This window comes from Pseudomyrmex gracilis, unplaced genomic scaffold, assembly GCF_002006095.1.
Source record: "Pseudomyrmex gracilis isolate BER0280 unplaced genomic scaffold, ASM200609v1 scaffold_208, whole genome shotgun sequence".
NCBI lineage: Eukaryota > Metazoa > Arthropoda > Insecta > Hymenoptera > Formicidae > Pseudomyrmex > Pseudomyrmex gracilis.
This window is the reverse complement of record NW_018020792.1, coordinates 32,499-52,389: the sequence shown is the minus strand read 5'-3', so window position 1 is coordinate 52,389 and position 19,891 is coordinate 32,499. Positions and strand designations below refer to the sequence as shown.

The window sequence follows — 19,891 nt, the reverse complement described above, 5'->3', positions numbered from 1 at the left end:
AGGTGGAAGGCCCCAACAGTCTCTCACGCGATATCCTGCTTCTATATACCGAGTCTTTTTCTCTCTGTCTGTTCGTTGTGGGCCTTGCGCCATTGTACAATAACGAACGTGGAGATTTAATCGAAAATTCGGAGTTTTGTTGTAGGTGCTTGGATTTTCATATGAAATCGGAATTTTATTGTTCCGTAGATAATATCTCGAAGTTTATCAAGATCTGGTGATGTGAGAATATGTGATATAATTTAGTACGTGATTTAAATAATATAAAATAAATTCATACTTTTGCGACAGTTTGCTCAGCCAATTAGTAATAAGAAACATATTCACATGTTAGTGATAACAAGTGTCTATACTACATTTATTGTTGATTGCATTTATATTATAAAGAATGTAGGTATTTACACACATACAGTCGCAAGATATCAATGTGTTAGATCCAGTAAATGACTCCATAAAGAATGATTAAAAGTGACTATTATTTAAAAAAAATAAACTCTTTAAATATCCAACTGTTTCCTGTCGAAATCTGTTTCTTTGTAGTTCATAAGATTTACAAAAATTGTTAGTTTTCGGTGATTATTTTTCATCGACTTCGTTGTCGTCACATTTATTGCCGAAGTTTCGGGCTGAATCTCGCGAAGACACAACTGATATTTCGCAAAATCACATCGCTATTGATGAACAGACTCGAGATTTTTCGAGTGCGAACAGTTTATTCCATCGGTTTGGGCTTCTGCACTTCGTTATCTTAGGATGCGACGCTCCGAGACAATTTCGTCACTTGCTGCAACGGTTATGCAAAGGAAATGAGAAACATATTACCCGAATCTTTGTTACTTCGGAGCAGCAAGAAGTCGCTTTCGGAGAGCAAAAAGAACTTAGTCACGTATCGTACATTCGGCTTAAACGTTGCGAGCAGATCGTTGGGCATGCGGAAAACACGCCGTCGTAGGACAACAACAGTGATTGAGAGGATCCGACCGATAGCGGGAAAATCGACTCGCAGGTAAATATAGTTGTTATATATATATATATATATATCTCGGTTGTAATTTAAAGTAGGATTAAGCGCTGTGATTTCGCAACGCGCGTGCGAAACGCGAGGTCTGTAGCGCCAGTGAAAAGGTCGTCACTTCTTCTCACGGTGTTACAAACACCCTGACGAGTCGCGTCGGAAAGAACGACTTGGCAAATCTCTCAACGGTGATTCACGTAATTGATTTCTTATCACCCGAAAAAACAATTAAAAAACAAGGAAGCTATTATTTTAGAACTTTTATTTTTTTTTAACATTTATCTATTACCGATATATTACAATGTATGTAATATATTTTTTACATGATATATATCTCGGATTGAATGGATTACAGTACTCTATAATAATTGTTTCCAAAATGTCTTATTCTCTTTCGTGCGTCTATTTCAATCTCGCAACTTGCAAATTGGCGTTTGTGCAATCGCGTCGAGATTATCATCTGTGATTGATGGCACTTTCAATCTCACGATCGTCGGATCGAATCGAATTTGTAATTATGCAAGATCTGCATCGAAATGTTCGAAGTTATCTTGCGATTTCGATGAAATTGTTGAAGAAAGTTCGCGCTTTTCTAAATATATGAAATTAAATCCACGTGTCGCGGATATATTCTTCACTCTCGCGCCGATTACCGCGAGACCGTCGAAAGATAGAAAAAGTTTGTGGCGACCGTGTACAAGACATCGGCATCGAACTTGACCGTGGCCTTCGAAGTCTTTGCGCTCGTATAACGAGATACGAGGAATGTGAGCGGCCGAGAGTCACTGGTCGTACTTGCGAAGACTACTTTGGACTGGTTATAGCAGCTAGATGTCCGATATTGAATGAGCTGAACGTGATGTTGATGTGTAATTAGTTTCGCATAAAACAAAAGTTTTTTCACGTTGTTGAATTTTCAAACATAAAGTTTTACATGGAAAGTAAATTGGAGTAATTTTGAAACCTGTGATTATTTTAAAATACCGCACAGTTATTCTCATTAATTATTGTATAAATTATTGTATAAATGTGTAATAGAATATTACATACTTATAAAAGACTTATATAAAATATTTATAAAAGACTTGTATAAAATACTTATATAAATTACATATTTATATAAAAGAAGAATACAAAGATGAACATTTTAAAATTTAATAAATAACTTGTTTAATCTTTAAAAATATTTTTTTCGTCAAAATTTTTTAAAAACATTTTTAGAACATCCTTATTGAATAGATATTACTTGACATTTTTTATTCAATTGGAAGTAAATGCATCTCATTGTTGTCATATGCGACAGCTTGAGACAAGGGTTGGCAGCAACGGCGTTGACACACTGGCTTTTAGATCAGCATCAATGTCGAAACAATTCTCGATTACCCGATAACTGTTATATTCTACGAATCTCAACGAGGAGTAGTTCGTTTTGATGTCCCGCCTGGTTGCACTTGATAAATCGTTTCGTATTACGAAACAGCGGGGGAGCCATCGTCAACAACTTATAAAAAGTAAAAACAGCTGGAAGATCCATCTGACGAGTATTTTGCTTCGCATCTTCTCTTGTTTATTGATATGATTTCTTCGTTATATTTCTAAAAAAATATATAATATTATAATACTAATATTATTTATCTTATCAAATCTATTAATCTTCATTACTTGTTTTTAATAAAGATGAATTATAGAACTAACTAATATTTTAACGATCATTGAGAGCCTTACGCTGGATGTTCGTTGCGAAATAATTAAATATATATATATTTATATATTTTTTTGTGTAAATATCACACATAATGAATTTTAGAAGTTGTAAATGATATGACATATGCAAAGTCAAAGATAAAAAGAATTATTACTTTTTTAAAATTATATATATAGAATTAAAATCAATTCATTAAATTACAAAATTATATAAATTATTTAAAATTACACAAATTATGCAAAATATGCGTTGTATCGCCAGTAAAGAAAATTATTATTTGGCTTATTTGATTAGCGGCAACATACAAATATTTGAATATATTTGATATAGAAATTCATTGTTTAAAGAAGAAATTTCTTTTATATATATATATATTTTTTTCTTTTTTTATTCCAGACATTAAAATGTCTCAATCAGAATTGATCAGCGATTTGGATCTTCCTCAAAATTCACAGCATTCTTGTCAGTGTTCTGCGATTAGCAACATGGACCCTATGAGGACATCGAGGGATAGAACAGAAAGGATTGTGGGTAGCACTAGGATCTCCAACAATCAAGATCTCCCACGAAATCTGGAAACGTTGCAGAGCGTTTTTGAACCGGTGCGAAGGCTAGATAGTCCTCATCAAGACAATTCGCAAATTAATCTAGATAATACCAGAAACGTCGATCTTTTGGAACATCAAACAAACATACCGTCTAACTCTAGATCTATGAACAATCAAAATACGATGCTGTCGCTTCACAGTCATAATCTCTCCAGTCCGTCGCGTAACTTGGATTTGTCTCGCAATTTAGCATTCGAAGCAGCTCGAAGAGTTCAAGAAACTTCGAATCTGCAGGACAGTCAGCACAGTCTGACTTCAAGTCCTAGTCCTTTGCTGGAAGCTGGACCAAATCTGCTCGAGACGAATAGCAAAGAGTTAGACAAGCAGCTGGAAGATCACGCTGGCTTGTCGCCGCAGAAACAGAATAATAGTAAGGACAAGCTGAAGAACGTTCAGCAAGTGCTGAATCTTTACCAACATCATCACGAATCAGCGGCAATGGATTCCGGGCGTAACGTTCACGGGCATTTTCACGGTGACGTACACGCTCACATTCATAAGCACGCCGACAACTTCAGAACCAGCACTAATCTAGACGCTGGTGAGAGTTTGATGGGCTTCCGACAGCACACGCATCATCATCACAGTACTACGAAAACAAACGTCACTCATCATCACGGATCTGGCGCGCATCACGCGCATTCGCAAGGAATGACGGGACATCATCATGGAAATCTGGCAAATAGTCTTACCAGTCATGTTCATGGAAATCCTCTGAGCGCATCTGGTTTGTATCTTCTCTTTTGAAATCTCTGATAAAAATTAATCTTCATGTAAATAAACTGACTAAATTAAATTTCTAGATATAATATTCGAACATTGCGAGAAATTTACTTAATGTTTTGTGATCGAAAAATTTTTATAAATTCAACTGCACGGAATGTTCAGATTCGATTCCTGATCAAAATATCTTTTTTTTTAGAATAAGTTTTTAAATTTTAGGCATAAAATAGATTGTTTAATTTATATATTTGAGGTGCAAAACAGCTTAGACAAATTTTTTCAATTGTAAGAAATTCGAATTTTTATATGCACTAATTTGCACACGTCTAAAGAAGTAGATTTGCATGTACATCCAGCATATTGGTTGGCATTTTAATCGTAAACTATCTGCTAGTTGAATATCATATCACGAGCTTAAATTTCTTGATATACATTATTAGATTATAATCTCAAAATAATTTAAATCGAGATTCGCCAATGTGCGAACCAAATTAGAAGATGCTAGAGTAGAAAACTTTCTCTCTATTGAAAAGTCAAAGAGATCGGGCAATTGTTTTGTTCCAGGTTCCAGCTCCATGAATCAAACTAGTTCTACAACTTCTGGACACCATCACTCTATTACATCCGCAATAAGTCACATGAATTCACCCCACAGTCATCATCGACTTAACACCGGATCTAGTTTGACCCACCACTCGAATTCCGCTTATTCTAGCGATCACCATGGCACTTCCAGTGCTCTGAGCGGTGCGTCGTCTAATTCGAGTATGATGAATCACGGTGGATCACCCACAATCGTACATCGGCATGTGGTGAACGTCAACAGCAGTTTATCAACAACACCTTTAGGTGGTCATCACCACGGCAACTCATCGGGAAGCCTGACTGGTCACACCAGCGTCAACCATCATCACGTGAGCTCCGGTATATCGTGCGAATCCTCGTCGTCGAACGCTAACACCAGAACGCACAGCAGGCTGGATCACGTTCACGATCATCATCACCACCTGCAACCAGTGCATTCGTTGCACTCGAATCATCCCGACACCAGGCCGAGAGACCGGGCGCCCTCGAGCTTAGATCATCACGGACACCACCACGGTCACGTGCACAATCACGGTCATCCACACTCGCAGAGCGACACCAAGAATGCGTCCCTTATGGGCGTTGACACTATTCAGGTATGTCGACTTAAATGGAATTCTGAATTTACGTGTTTATATTTTGTAAAGCAAATATAAAATACATTAAAAAATATATTCTAATGAAATAAAATATAACTGAATAAATATATTAACACGTTTAGTGCTGGATTAATTTTCGGTAACAATTGAAAAAATTGATCGTCACGCCGCGTAGAGCGTAAACGACCCACGGCATGATACAATCGCGCTTATTTGTGATATTTAGACATCAATGATTTTACAAAACCTTTTTACAAAAATTTTTATTTAACAGAGAAAATTTCAAATGACTTGAACCGAGAGTGCAGAGTGAAACGTATGCGACGCGGCATGAAACGTGTTAATAAAATTATAACTAATAAGATAAATAAAACAACATATCTCGTCAGTTCTCGTATACAATTATTACACTTTGAAACGACATAAAATTGTAAATTTTTTTTAAAAATAATTTTTAACAACTGCAAATAAAAAAACTGTTTCTCGAGAAATTAGTTGAATTATGCGCGCGCGATTGCATTTTTATCAAGTTTTCTCGTGCTTTGCCAAATGAGAAGAATGACTTATGTCACTGTTCTGTGCAACGGCTCGTATATTCCTCGCAGGTTTTTGCCGCCACATCTCAGAAAATACACCATCGTGAATCGCCATATCTCTATCCGCGCACACGCTTGAGTTACGTTCGCCGCGTCCCGGCCACGCGAGAAGCTATAAATCGTCTCCTAAGCAACGGTTCTACTCTTAGAGTTTATATCAGGAAATATTTTTAGCCAAGAGCCAAATGCAGCGCGCGCATGGATGATTAATGATCGATGCCTGTTGCAGGAATGTTCGAATTTCGCCGCGAGTGCTACGAAAAATGATTCGCTGGCCATTCTTTGCTTATAAAAAAAGTGTTGACATCGCAGCGTGTAATGTGTTCTCTCTCGCATTATGAGAAGTTGCGCTGGTTAAAACTCAAACTGAGAAGGACCTTTTTTTTGTCGGCAGTTTACTCTATAAAATTCTGGAGACCAAAAGACCTCACATCGTGACACTAAAGCAGAACTCTTATTTTGCCGTTGTGTCATACAGAATTATATAGACGGTCTTGCAGATGTGTTGCTGTGGAGATCTGGAATAGTATCTCAGTGGACATCCGCAATGAGCATTTTATCGCCTTTAAAGGCAAATTTTTTGAAAATTTACTGCAACACAATCCAAACTGTTAGTTATTCTCTGTAACTCTTTATATATAGCGGTTTATATTTATATTTATTTTTATATTTATTTATATTTATTTATTTTTATTTTTAATTTTCTGTTACTCTTTACTCACTCAATTCTTAGTTTTTCTATATTTCTTTCTTTGTTTCTTTTTGTAATTTTGTTATAAACATGTACGCTTGAAAGGATCTCATCCCAGAGCGTTAAATAAAGCATCAATCAATCAATCAATCAATCTCTCTCTCTCTCTCTCTCTCTTGTACACATTTTGTGACTCTCTCTAGATATGATTAGCTTTAAAATTTTAATTATCTCATTTAATTTAACGATCGTTGAAGAGAAATAAAAAAAAATCAACATTTATAATTATTAGGCATAATATAAAAAACAGCAGTTTTTGCTTTTTTTTGTTTATATATATTTTATCAGACATGATTCTTTGTCGACGAGTTTATCACCTCATGGTTTTAAGTAAAGAAATGTTTTTTTTTTTTTTTTTATGTTTTAGGTATCCGCTCCTACAAAGAACAAATGTCAGTGTCATGTGGTGCAGCAATCTGGAGGTAACAATAGAGGAGTCGAAGGTGAGAGTGACGGAGGCGTCGAGATAGCATCAAGAACGCATCAACCCCCTGCCCTTCCGCCTCGGCCGCCACCGAGACCAACAAGACGTTATGAAACAACCGCTACTAATCAATGTAAGTACCGCATATCACTTCTTTACTTTTTAAAAATCTGACAAGAATTTGCCCTCGAATTCAATTATTAAAGAATTTTTTGCATCCTATTTTGTTGCTATTTTTATAAAAATGTTCAAATATTTTCACGTAATGATAAGATCACATTGAGAATTCACGTTGTTCTCTGCGCGGAGTTTGCGTACGCGCGCCGATATGAATAGCCGATTCATGATATGAGTGACGTTAACGCCTACCTACTCCGTATCGATATATGACTTAATTTTCACTCGATGTTGAAACGTCAACCAGTCATTGAACTGACAGACATTTCCTGTAAATTCGTTGAACGATCTCGCAACATTTGGCGCGTGTGTGGTAGCTTTATCGATTTGTTTTACAATCGCTTTGACAACTGCACTATCGGCCGGTTGAGATGTGGACGCGCGTACTTTTATCAGTCGGAGGGACACGCGTTATCGACGACCGTCGTCGTCACACCACGTGTCAGAGTTTCTACCCCGTATGTCCGCGGGGTGCATTCCCGTGGAATTTCAACCCCCGACCGCGCCGGGTCGCTCGAATCATCCGGGAAGGGTATATCGACCAGTCGATGCTCGCACCAACCGAGAGTAGGACGATCCTCTTGTCGGGAGAGTGCGAGCGACTCGAAAACGCCAATAGAACAGTCTTAACACTGTCAACGTGTGTGGTTTGCGTGCGACACGTGTTCAGTGTTAACACTTCGCTGGCGCAAAATAAAGCGAACCTGGTATTACGCGGACTCGGCAAGCGCTACGAAAGCCGCCACCTGTGGGATCACAACGTGTCCGCCACCGAAGTTCGTGAATCCGTTCTTGAATGCGCGATTGTCGATACAAAGTGAAGTTTTCTTCTTTAAACAGAAATAGATATCAAATATTAACGACAATCATTTTATTTTCCAAGAATCAAAGTGCGAACCTGACAATTATTAATTAAAAATTAAGGAAGTTGTTGTCAGTAATACTTTTCGATGAACATTTATGGTGAAAGTGGGCTGATCCAGCGGAAATGTGCGATAAACAGATGACCTTGGAGAGCAGCGAACTCTCATGGTGACACGTGACCTTAGCGGACTATTGCAAATACGTGTTTAGTTTGCAGATGTTATCCAACCACGCTGGTAAATCAGTCGTTATTCGAAACATCGATTATTTTGGAGATACACAGATAATGTTTCTGCAACTTTGTATATTCGTAAAATATAGTTCAAAACAATATGACGATAATTAAATTACCTGAAAAACTATAAATTACCTGAATAATATAAATAAATTGTACAAACAAAATATTCTGTAAGATAATTGGAATTTATTGCGGTTTGAAAACTTATGTCGAAATCACAAAAAAAAAAACAACTTACTTTGACAATAACAACAGTGAGATTTGTGTGATTATGATGAGAAGAATTAGTTAAAATGAAATGAACGGAAGAGTTCTGTGAATCCAATTTGGCCGAGTAATTCGATAGAAAGATTAATGCCAAATAGAAAAAAAGAGATCGACTGATTAATGAAAGAAGAAGTGCTACTCTACGTGTGATAACCAGCAATAAAAACTCAGAAATGAACTCGCGAGATTGTTGAGGATCGTCGCGAGCGAGATATAAGGCAGACACAAAGAAGATGGATGGCTACCCGGTGCTTCAAATAGTGCGTTGTCGCCTCGGGACGGAAATGGAGATGGATAACCAGCAGGCCTATCCGTTCCCGATGATAGCGCATTCGCATTCGCACTTGCCGCATCCGGCGAATCACGCGCACTTTCCGAGGCCGCATCGTTGTGGTATGCCAACAAACCTTTGCCGTTTTTGCTCATTATCCACCCCTTTTTGTCCTCGTGGTGCAGTCGTGTACATCGTTATTAATAAACACGTGATGGCGTTTTGAGACAAGGTCAAAGATATGACGTCTTTCTCTTTTGTATAAAAAAAAAAAAAGAAAAAAAAGAAACAAGCATCTTACGTTCCCACTTTACATCCTTTTAATTTATTATAAAAAAGAACCTACTTTCCCAAATTATATATAGAGAGAAAGTGATTTATCGAAGGAACATAAAAGACACTAAAAATAATTCTCTTTACGCGTACACTTTTTTATATTGATCGAAGAAAAGGTTTGTTGGAAAATGTAATTGAATAACTCGTGTTTGAAAAACATAAATTTTTTTTACCGCAATGAGTTTTTTATCTATATATTTTCGACAAACATTTTAAATGAATAATCTAAAATAAATCATAAATTTTCTAAAATAACTGGTTTTAGAACTTGATCCGCGTTGCAGGCCAGATATCACTACGTCAAAAAAATTGGTCTCGACATATATCGCGGCTATCTATAAGTTCCACATGCGAAATATTTTTAGCTGTCTTTAAATATAGATTCCAATTTCACAAGAATGGTCCGAATCAAATATATTGCACGTTTATTGTTATTCTATTTATAGACGCGGTATATCTGTCAACGTCAAGTATACGTGTAGAAAATTCAATAGTTGTGATATATATATATATATATACCACACATGTACTATTTTTTTATGATTACTTATTTTTTTAATATTTTCCAACCTTTTTCTCACAAAAATAAAAATCTTACAGACAAAAATTAATTTTTTTTTTCAAATATTTTTATATGCTTTGTATCAATTCAAACCGGTACGTCATTATACTTTCTCTCGTCTCAACCCAAATACTAAGTCGAAAACGCAGGTACAAAATGTCAAAACGGCAGGTGAAGGAGTGACATTATTTCTTTTGAAAAAAGAATCGCGGATCCGATCAATTTTGGAGTTGCGAAGAAACCGCTATGGAATGTATATGTTCGAGGGTGTTTTGAAAAGAGATGACGTTACTGATTTTTATCATTGTCCTCGGAAATGTAAAAAACGTGAATTTACCCTCCGGCAAACTCTGGATCATAAGAGAACAGTTTTTTTTCTTTAAAGAATCCATTCGATACTCCCATTCTCCGGCATCTAAGAATTTCCACTACGTAAATCTTGTATATCCCGCCTTTGAACGACAGATTAGGATCAGAAGACGCGTCACGCTCGGAGTATTTTTTAAAAATAGTTCTTTTAACTTGCACGTGGAAAAAAACCATGGTGAATCCTTTTCTGGATCTTTTATTGCGCCATTCAGATTTTTATGTCTGCAGATCCTTTCAAAATAATCATCTCTCATATGTTTTCTTGCATTAAAACAGACGTGGATCTCTTTGGGAAAATAATTTCTTAAACGTCTTGTAACTGTGTTATGGGAAATATTTTAAGTATATCTATCATATTCTGTTTTATTTCTTTTTTCCTCTTAAAAAAGAAATAATCAATATAGCTTATCAAAAAAATTTTGAGAGAACTCGGAGAATATTAACGCATTGTCTTTCAGCAACATGATGATGTTTGACAATTCACTGAGAGAACTTCCAATACGGTTGGCGCGATGGAGAAATTCAATAGAGAGAGCTTTGACAATAGAAGTCGAACCCGGATGCCATCAAACGAAGTAACACAGCTGCGTCGAACGTTACAAAAGCAAAACGCGACGAACATTCCGCAACGCGGTCGTGATAGGAACGGAAATACAATTGGCGGTTTCGGAGTTTTCGCAATATGCGAGATATCCGATATGATGTATGCAAACAGAAATTTATTTCTTCAATATGTTCGTTATTTGTAAAAACTAATTGAAGCGTTTTGTGTCAGTTAGTATTCAGACACCTCTTTGTTCGATTTTTTCTGCCACGTGTAACTTAACAGAATTTACTTTCTGCTGTGTATGTAATAATTATGTCTTTTTTTTTTTTTTTTTTACTTTATTGCTATCACATACACACATCTCCGTAAGCGCTGAGCGCGATTCCAGTACTCAGGCTTTTGTAAGATCGACCCTTTTCAGGAGAAATTCACGGCGAGGGTAAGCCCGTGATGGTTCCTCGGGTAGCGGGATAATGATTGTCCTCGCGTGAGAACGTAACAGCGGTAGTTCTGATCTGGCCACAATGAGAAACGTGCCGCGAGCGAAATTCCTAGAATATCCGTACACAGTGATTACCCACAAACTCACGACGATATTCGACGTTTCGATAATGCATCGTCGACGGGATCAAAATTAATTGCATCCTTGACACTATGGCGAATACAATTCACATCAATCGGCTAAATATATTTCATTTGTCCTTCAGCTCTTTTATATTTAGAAACGAAATAAAAAAATTATCCACATGCGAACACATTGTTCTCAGAGAGAAGCTTGTGTCTTAAAAAACATTATTAGATATTGTGTATATTTCTTGCTGATCGCTTCTCGAGAGAAAGATTGCAGCAGCCGCAAATAATCTGAATCGATTTTACATCGGCACAAGAGAGTCTCGTGTTTGTTATCAAGCATTCCGAGCACGCGCGAAATTGTTTTATCGGAGCGATTAGAATTTCAAGGATCGATTTTGCAGGTCACATCGACGAAGGTGGCTGCTGCAAAAAGTACGTTGTCCTTTGCTGCCTCTGCGGTGGGTTCAGCGCGGCGGTCGGCAGCCTCTTTTTGGCGGTGCACGCGGTCCTTTCGGCCCACACGGCCAGTCTAGCGCTCTTCGAGACCGTGCCGTCTTACATTCCTGGCATTATGGTGAGAGACAAAGATTGATCGGTTTTGTATTATCAAATGCGTTTTAGCGTTTCGATAGCCCGCGAAAACAAAAGTTAGCACATCTAGCGTTGGATTAATTTAAAAATATGTTTTAAACATATAGGTATGCAATGTTTTAAATGTTGCGCGGACACACATATCACAGATAGATCGATTTGATAAATATTTGAAATGTAATAACACACGCAACGGTAATTGCAAAACGATAATAATTCATCATCGTTTTTCAGTTGATTCTGATGGGTTTCTTCACAATGTTGTTGGCCAGGCGAAAGCACAGATATGGATTTCTCGTAAGTTTGCCGTTAGTGTAAACCTTTCATTTTCTCAGCGGAATAACGTCACCGGAGTTGACAGTTCTGCCCGTAGTAAGCCGGAGTTTATAACTTTTGCAGTTGAAAGTCTGCGGTTCCGTGGCAATTTTGTGCGCGCTGGTGTGCGTGATCGTCACCGTCACAACCACGGCGATTCACATGTCCCGATTGCAGAACCTTCGTGAGTGCGTTTACACGGCGCGCGCGAGGTATGTGTGTGCACATATTTCTTTCATCAGAATCAATTACAGAAAAAAACGATAAAATCACTTCGTGTCATCGTTGAAGCAAATTTCTACACTATGTGGTTTAAATTGTTCTTTTGTGCACAAATACTTAAAATATAATAACATATATATAGATTTTTTTTACATAAATATTAATTTACATATATATATATATATATATATATATATTAGATAGATATCATTCTTAAATTAATTCTATGATGGAGTTTAGATCGTGCACGTGTTACGGCGCGCCGCAGTCGAAGGGAGATCCCGGTGTGTTGTTTGAAGGAACTCCTCATTGCGAAGCGGTGCACGGCGCGCTGTCAGACTGCCTAAGGGCTCTCTTCGGCGTCTCGGTGGCCGGCGTGTTGGCCTGCATATTTTCGTGTATGCTGGTATACCAATTGTTAAGTCACGAAAAGAAGAAGATGTATTGGGAGCAGTTGGAACTTAGATGCAGATCACTGTACGGGCAGGGAAGTACTGGGGGATTACCAGCCGGATCCTGCGGATGCTGTAATGACTGCGGCGGTTCGAATCCCTGGTGGGCCCAGACACCGGGAAATCTGTACACACCGAATCCCGATTTGGCACCGTCCAGGTGAGAAAGAAGAGATATCTAATACTTTAGCGGTAGTTAAGTCACACAGATCATCGTATAATAAATGTTATTTTTTTTTAAATAGAAGATAGCACAAAATTTAAATTGTTAAGAAATTGTTAATTGTAAGAAAATTTTGCAATCTGCGTTTTGTAATTATGTGTATAATATTATTGCACGAACAAACTTACGTCGAGTAAAACTTTAATAATGTTTTGTAGGTTCTATTAAGCGCTAATGAAAAACTTTGTTTCTTGTCCGTAGAAGATGGCGATTACCGTGGTCCAGATCGAGGGGCCCAGCGCCCAGTCCAGACTCGAATTACGGTTTCCACACGCAAACACGAACAACAGAAGCCAACGTGGAGAGCGGAACCGGACCTTACAGCGTTCTCAACTCGCAGTCGAGTGGTCCTTATTCCGTTTTAAACACTCAGAACGCTCCATACACACCGAGTACCGCGTCTTACAGCGTTTTGGAAACTCCAGTGCCATTGTGGGGACCACCTCCGCCTTACAGCGATCCAAATAGTCCCGCCAGACGACCTCAAGTAATCGAATCGAGACCCAGAATTGCCAAGAGAATGGATAATTTCGAGAATAATGAAGGTAAAGTGTCAACTACAAAACAAGTGAGACGCTCTTCTTAAATTATTTTTAATAAATCATAGTATGTTACATTAAACATGTTAGAAAAAAAAAAAATCAAAAGTTTTACGTTTTATCAAATATTATTTTATATATTAGTTAAATTTCAAATGTAAAAAATTAATTTTTGATATTTTTCTAAAAAAAAAAAAAAAACATTTCTTCTCAGATCACAGATCAAGATCTGCCAAGCGTCCCTCCGACAATTACGAGAACGCCGAGGAGATTTCCAACAGTACGGATCCCGAGGCCGGAAATGAGGGAACCATCAAAAGTAGAAGAGCCAGAAAACCTATGAAGGGAGTAGAAAACGGTGCGTTCCAACAAGAATCGAATCCCGGTTCAAAACAGTCCGAAAGTGAATTATATTTCGGCGACGTGTCCTCGTGCTGCGGACCAGAAACCAGTTTTTACGATCTAGCTGTGGAGAAAGAAGGTATTACATTCTACTTGCGTTAAAACAGCGCATTTTTTTAATACGGAAATTTTATTATAGTTAAATTTCGAGACAATTTCATCAATTTTATCTATTAAAACTTTGTCATGAAAAATTGTATTTTATCAAATAGCTTGGTATCGATCATTTATAATATGATAATTTTTATAACGTACGATAAAGTGTGTGTGACATTTAAAATTATACATTATCTTTGAGGTCACGGTATTTACACTTTTTATTTTTATCTTGTTTTTATTAAAGGAGTCTGTTGTTAAAGTATTTGCATGTGTGAACTTACAGGTACGGAACGTTCGGAGGGTGTTGATTACTTGGCGGCTAGGCTTGGCAAACGGCAGCTGTCGAAGAGGTCTCGAATGCCTATTCCCTTGCCTGCGGATAGCAGCGACACTCCTTCCGACAATTATGCGAACAGTGACGAGCCGAGAAACGCGAGAGGTCCGTTTCTAGCTCCTGATGCGCAGTACGAGGTCATTCAGCAGAGCCGTTATTCGTATTACGCGGCGAAAAATAACGAGGAATTGCAGGAAGGTCCGGCGAGTTCTGGTTATTATCGAGAGGACGAAAACGAGAGGGGGCGAGAAAGGGATTATAGGGATTACCGAAGCAGTCAGGAAGAAGAAACGCCGCAGTGTTGCTTGAGCGACTCGACTACCTTGGATTCCGGTTGGCAGAGCAGCGAGCAGCAACAATCGGACGATAACGTTCGACCTGTGAATGTGTGATTTTGGAAAGAGTCTAGTGAACCAAGTGATGATGAATTGCCATCGATTCCCGCGCGAAAAAGCGTTACTCGAAAATAATTAGATAGTAGTAAAAAGGAAATGCGACAATAGTTACTGATCTGTGAGCACATATGTAATTTAGATAGACTGTATGTAGCGTCCGTGTTTTTCTCGGCAAGTAAATGACTGAACATGCCGAGATTATACGTTTTTTTAACAAAGCAAGAGACAAAAACTTGACGATGGTGTTCGAACAGATAAGACCCTAGTCGGATAATACGTACGTTAGTTAGTAGTTCGCTCTATAAAACTTTTTACTGTAAATTTTTATTCACTTGACTACACACATTAATGAGTTATTGTCTGCGCAGTAAACTTAATTGATAAAAAAAGTGTGAAACACACATCTCGACGTGGTTTATATATTAACTTAATATAGTATCAAAATTTAGTTCTTTTAAAACACACACAAGTAAAGTTGTCGAAGAAGCTAATTGTTTTTAAAATATAATATTTCGTGATTTTTATATACAAATATAGTTGAGTAGCAGTGACGCAAGTGGTCGTGACACAACAAAATATTTTTCGTAACTAATAGTCATTTAAAGTATAATAGTTAGTTTAATTGTATCTTTTTTATTCTCACGGAAATTACAATGATTTAGATACAATGTTTTTCATATTTTCTTAAATAAATGTATTTTATTTTTATGTTATGTATAAATGAAATGCTTAAATTCGGTGAACTGTCATCGTGTAATAGAAAACGTATATTAAAAGTAATAACATCGTGTAGTGATAATAATCCTTAGTGATGATAACACACTGTAATATATCAAACGCAAGTGAGATCTAATCTCGTTGAGGAGATTAACACGATAAAATAGATGCCATTAAATGCTTTTCGTAAGAAGCTTGCCTGTTCAATATCTAATCGATATATACATATATTTAATTGACGAGTGTAGATGTGTGTCTAATATGAATAAAAACTAGATCAAGTGATGACTTTGATCATCAATAATATTATACAAATGCGTGTAAAACTTCGTGTTCATCATAAAATAAACGTCAGTAATCGTAATTAATTAAGCAAAACAAAAAAAAGAACAATCTGATCATTTGTATCAAAACATGATCAATTGTTAATTGGATAAAAGTGTTGAAAAAAAATTGCACAGGATATAAAATATATTCACGACAAATTTTGTGTATTTTTGCTAATTAAGCGACGTATGTCGCTCGTATTGCTCATAGTAATAAGTAATAATGAGTGTTAAACCAAGAAGTTATTTGTGATGCGAATGAATGAGAGAGAAAGTGAAAATTAGATTCATAGCTGAATAATTATTTGTTAAAAGTGTATCCACAAATGAACAAATGTGCGGTTATTTAATAAGAAGTTCTACTTTTTACTATTTATTGCAATTTGATTGCTTTTTCTACTCAATACTTGTGTTTATTTAAATTTCATGTTTCTATTGCGAATTAAAAAAAAAGTTGAAATGCTGCAAAATCGGCAGTTGTTCTTTGTTGGATACGTGGTAGATCATGTACAAAAGTGTGCTTTACTCTTGCCAGTTAGGTGTTAGCTGCAATTTTCAAGTAGTCTGAATGTCTCTGAGATTTCAAAATTATCAAGCGATATATTACTCGTAAAAATTTATTTGACAAAATTTCTTTTGCGATTATTGATTCACCGTCATGTACATTCGCAAACATTATTTATTTATTTTTTTATACATATAGGTTTTGAAATTTGTTATTCGTCTCGAACTTGCACTTCAAATAAAAAAATTTTACTCATATCGTTAAATACATACTTGCGCGATCTTTGACGATGCTTACTGATGAATCGCTTCTTTTATTTAGAGCCATAATAGGCGCTGACATTCGCTTTTGGAATCACAATTCAGATGGACCAAGGACAATATAGAAAGAGAAATCAATCGACTCACTTAGTGATTAGAATATTTGTCGGTTGTCTATTTTCATTATCAGCCGCTCGAGACGTGTGAACATATATATGAATGCGTATTTTATATTTATTCAGAAGCGACAGAATCAGATCGTAACGCAGTAGCTTAATGCCGTCTAAAGCGAATGAAGTGTACCTTAAAGACAAACTGCGAGTCAAAGTAAGTCTGGCACGCCATTGAATAATGTATTTAACAATGAATAAGAATAAATAACGAATTTTATGCGAAAAAACTGACATAAATACAAAAACAACTTACATAATCCCAAATGACCTTTCTTTGAATATATTTTTTTTTTTTTATGTTGTTGCAAAACATCAATTAGTTGATTTGCGGCAATTCCAGACAAGATCAGAATTGAGTTGCTGCGCATGCAACGCATGCGTATAAAAAAAATCAAGACAACAATAATACAATTATTTATCTTAAAATAGAGTCAATATACTTTTACAGAGAATTTTGTTTGTAAATACAATATAGAAAGAAAACAATTTATGTAATGCGGAAGTTGGCGAATAAGAACGTATAACTGGTAAGTGCTAGAAAGGAATGCGGGTTTCAACGCGATATTGCTATTGTTAACAGGTTTGTTAGCGAATTCCTTCGTTGGCCAATATCAAAGACTGTATGATATGTATCGCAAGTCGTTAAACTTTCACGGAGTTCATATGCATAAAATATAACTGATGCGTGACGTAACGCAATCATTTTTTCTATACAAGTTTTACAATTTGTCAAAAGAAAACACACTTTCACAAACGTTATATATTATCATCTTGCATTTTGACATTTTTGTACAAATATTCTTTAAAAATATTTTCAAACAAATGTAATATTTGTTAATATATTACTACCGTGCTATTTTACATTATAGCTACTCGGAAAAAAATGAAAAACGTGTGATCATGAATTATATATGAGTCACACGGATATGATTTTATATGATTATATAAAATTTTATTTAAGTCAGAAGTGATTTCATGTAATCGTGTAAAATCAAATCCGAAATTTGACGCGATCTGATCACTTTATACATATAATCTTATATGATCATATGTTTCTATTGTTTCTCGAGTAGTGATGTTTACTATATCTTTCTATATTGAATCGAAAAAGCAGTTAGATTTATTTTCGTATTTCCTGCTCAAACAGAGAGAATTTTATTTTTCCAGAATAAAACAAAATAGTCGAAGAAATCTCTGTCGGGTTTCAATTTTTTAAGAATTGAGCAATTTTTTACAGTTACTATTATCTCGACTATAATATTGCACTATATATATTTGCAGTTCAGAAGGTGAAAAGAACTGATAGAAAAGAAACAACAGACAGGAATAACACTATCAGACTACGATTTGGAAGTCTACATATATAGACACACAAACGTTCTAAACTACGTTTAGGTCTAACGTAACTTCTCGTATGTTTGTTCTTGTTTGTTCTTCAACAACGCGCTTTATAATTGATGTTACTTGTCGTTAACAATAGTCGTCATGATGTTATACTGAATGTCTGAAAAAGTTTGATACAACCAAAATGTGAAGATAGATTAGGGTGTCAATTTGAACAGAAAAACATTTACCAAACCAGAAAATTATTCACCATTTAGCAAACTTCGCAACATTTATTGAGCTGGTAATTAATTAATATAAGTCAATGAGCGTGTGAGAAGCAATAGTTCGAACTTTGCGTGTATGATTTTTAGTTGTGACATTCAGCTTTTTGCGAGAAAATATTACTACGCTCGCTTGTTTACTTCGCCTCTTGTTGCTAGAATATTGTATGATATAAGCCAGGTTTTTTTACAATTATACACCTATAGAATCCGGACCATCGTATTCCACGCTCATTGGCTCACATTCATTAATTAATAACTCAAATATTGTAAATTTTGTGAAAATGGTAAATGACATTTCTGTTTAGATTTATTCAATCTATCTTCGCACTTCGGCTGTGTCAAAAGTTTTCGGACACCCTATATAGGCGACTCTAAATTCTCTTACGTGATAACAGTTTTCCGGGAAAGCGTACGAGAAGCAATTTACAAGTATCTGAAACGATGCATAGATAGCGAGATAGTAATCACATTGTTGTCGTCGTTGACAAGTTTCATCCTTCAGAAGAACAAGTGTCAAACACTGATTCATTATAGCACCTAGTGTTCGTGTGACAGCTCGCCAAAATAGACGCTCTCAATGATTTTTGACAATGCATCAGCTCACACACTGTTGCAATGGCCAAAATTTACGATCGAGTTGGTCTTTGAATTGCTGCTTTATTTGTTTTATTTGCTATTATATATATTTTCGTACAATTTTCATTTATTTCTAAATCTGAAGAAATAAATTAACGAAAAAGAATTTTTGAGCCTTAACAAAATCACCGATGTCGCAAATGACTATTTTGAAAAGCTCGAGAAATCGTTCTATCGAAATAATATAAATGCTCTCGAGAAATGCTGGTCAAAATATATTGAAGTAGAAAACGACAACATTAAAAAATAAATACATTTCAACTCAATAAATTATTGTTTACTTTTTTGTTTCGGATATTTATCATTTGTTTCTTACATATATAGCTTCGCGTTGCAATAAGTTATAACGGATACTTTTAGATAGAACTTCCGGAGTAATATTTTGTAGGTAGGTGTTGTCGCTACAGTTCGTTAGGCAGTAATACAGTTCCAAGATTCGTATCTCGTAGAATTTATAAATCCTTTATATCGTACGATGCGCGCGGCGAGAGAACATTGTAAGAAACTTAATAGAACACGATTATACAAATATATGTAGCACGATAAACCTACTAAATGACTTTAAATAAATTAAAGTATATATAATAATGATTTGAAATAATTTATGTAAATAAGAGACACGACATTTACTCGTTCTAGTCTCAGTTCTGGGATGTTTACAAACATCTGATGTGTTTGATTTTACGTCCGTGATATGCATTGATATATTAATTATCTAATTTGCGTACACATACACACACATTTGACGACGCAGATGCCTGTTTTTTTCTTTATATAGGTAATAATAACAAATATACTTGCTTTTATTATATTTGCAATTATCAAACACATTAAATGACGCAAACGTGTAAATAAAAGTTTCAGGTCACTGTAGTAGATGAG

General features: G+C 36.0%; 1 protein-coding gene across 1 annotated transcript; it reads left to right on the top strand.

Annotated features, from left to right (window-relative positions):
• LOC109858502 lies at window positions 1-16,985 on the top strand. The gene is made up of 11 exons (XM_020435827.1): window positions 1-1,006; window positions 3,117-4,055; window positions 4,616-5,232; window positions 6,950-7,139; window positions 11,612-11,784; window positions 12,036-12,098; window positions 12,201-12,328; window positions 12,579-12,950; window positions 13,215-13,558; window positions 13,767-14,033; window positions 14,337-16,985. Exons 2-11 carry the CDS (start codon window positions 3,125-3,127, stop codon window positions 14,777-14,779), a joined length of 3,528 nt encoding a protein of 1,175 aa, XP_020291416.1. The 5' UTR covers window positions 1-1,006; window positions 3,117-3,124; the 3' UTR covers window positions 14,780-16,985.
• The last annotated feature ends 2,906 nt before the right edge of the window (window positions 16,986-19,891 follow it).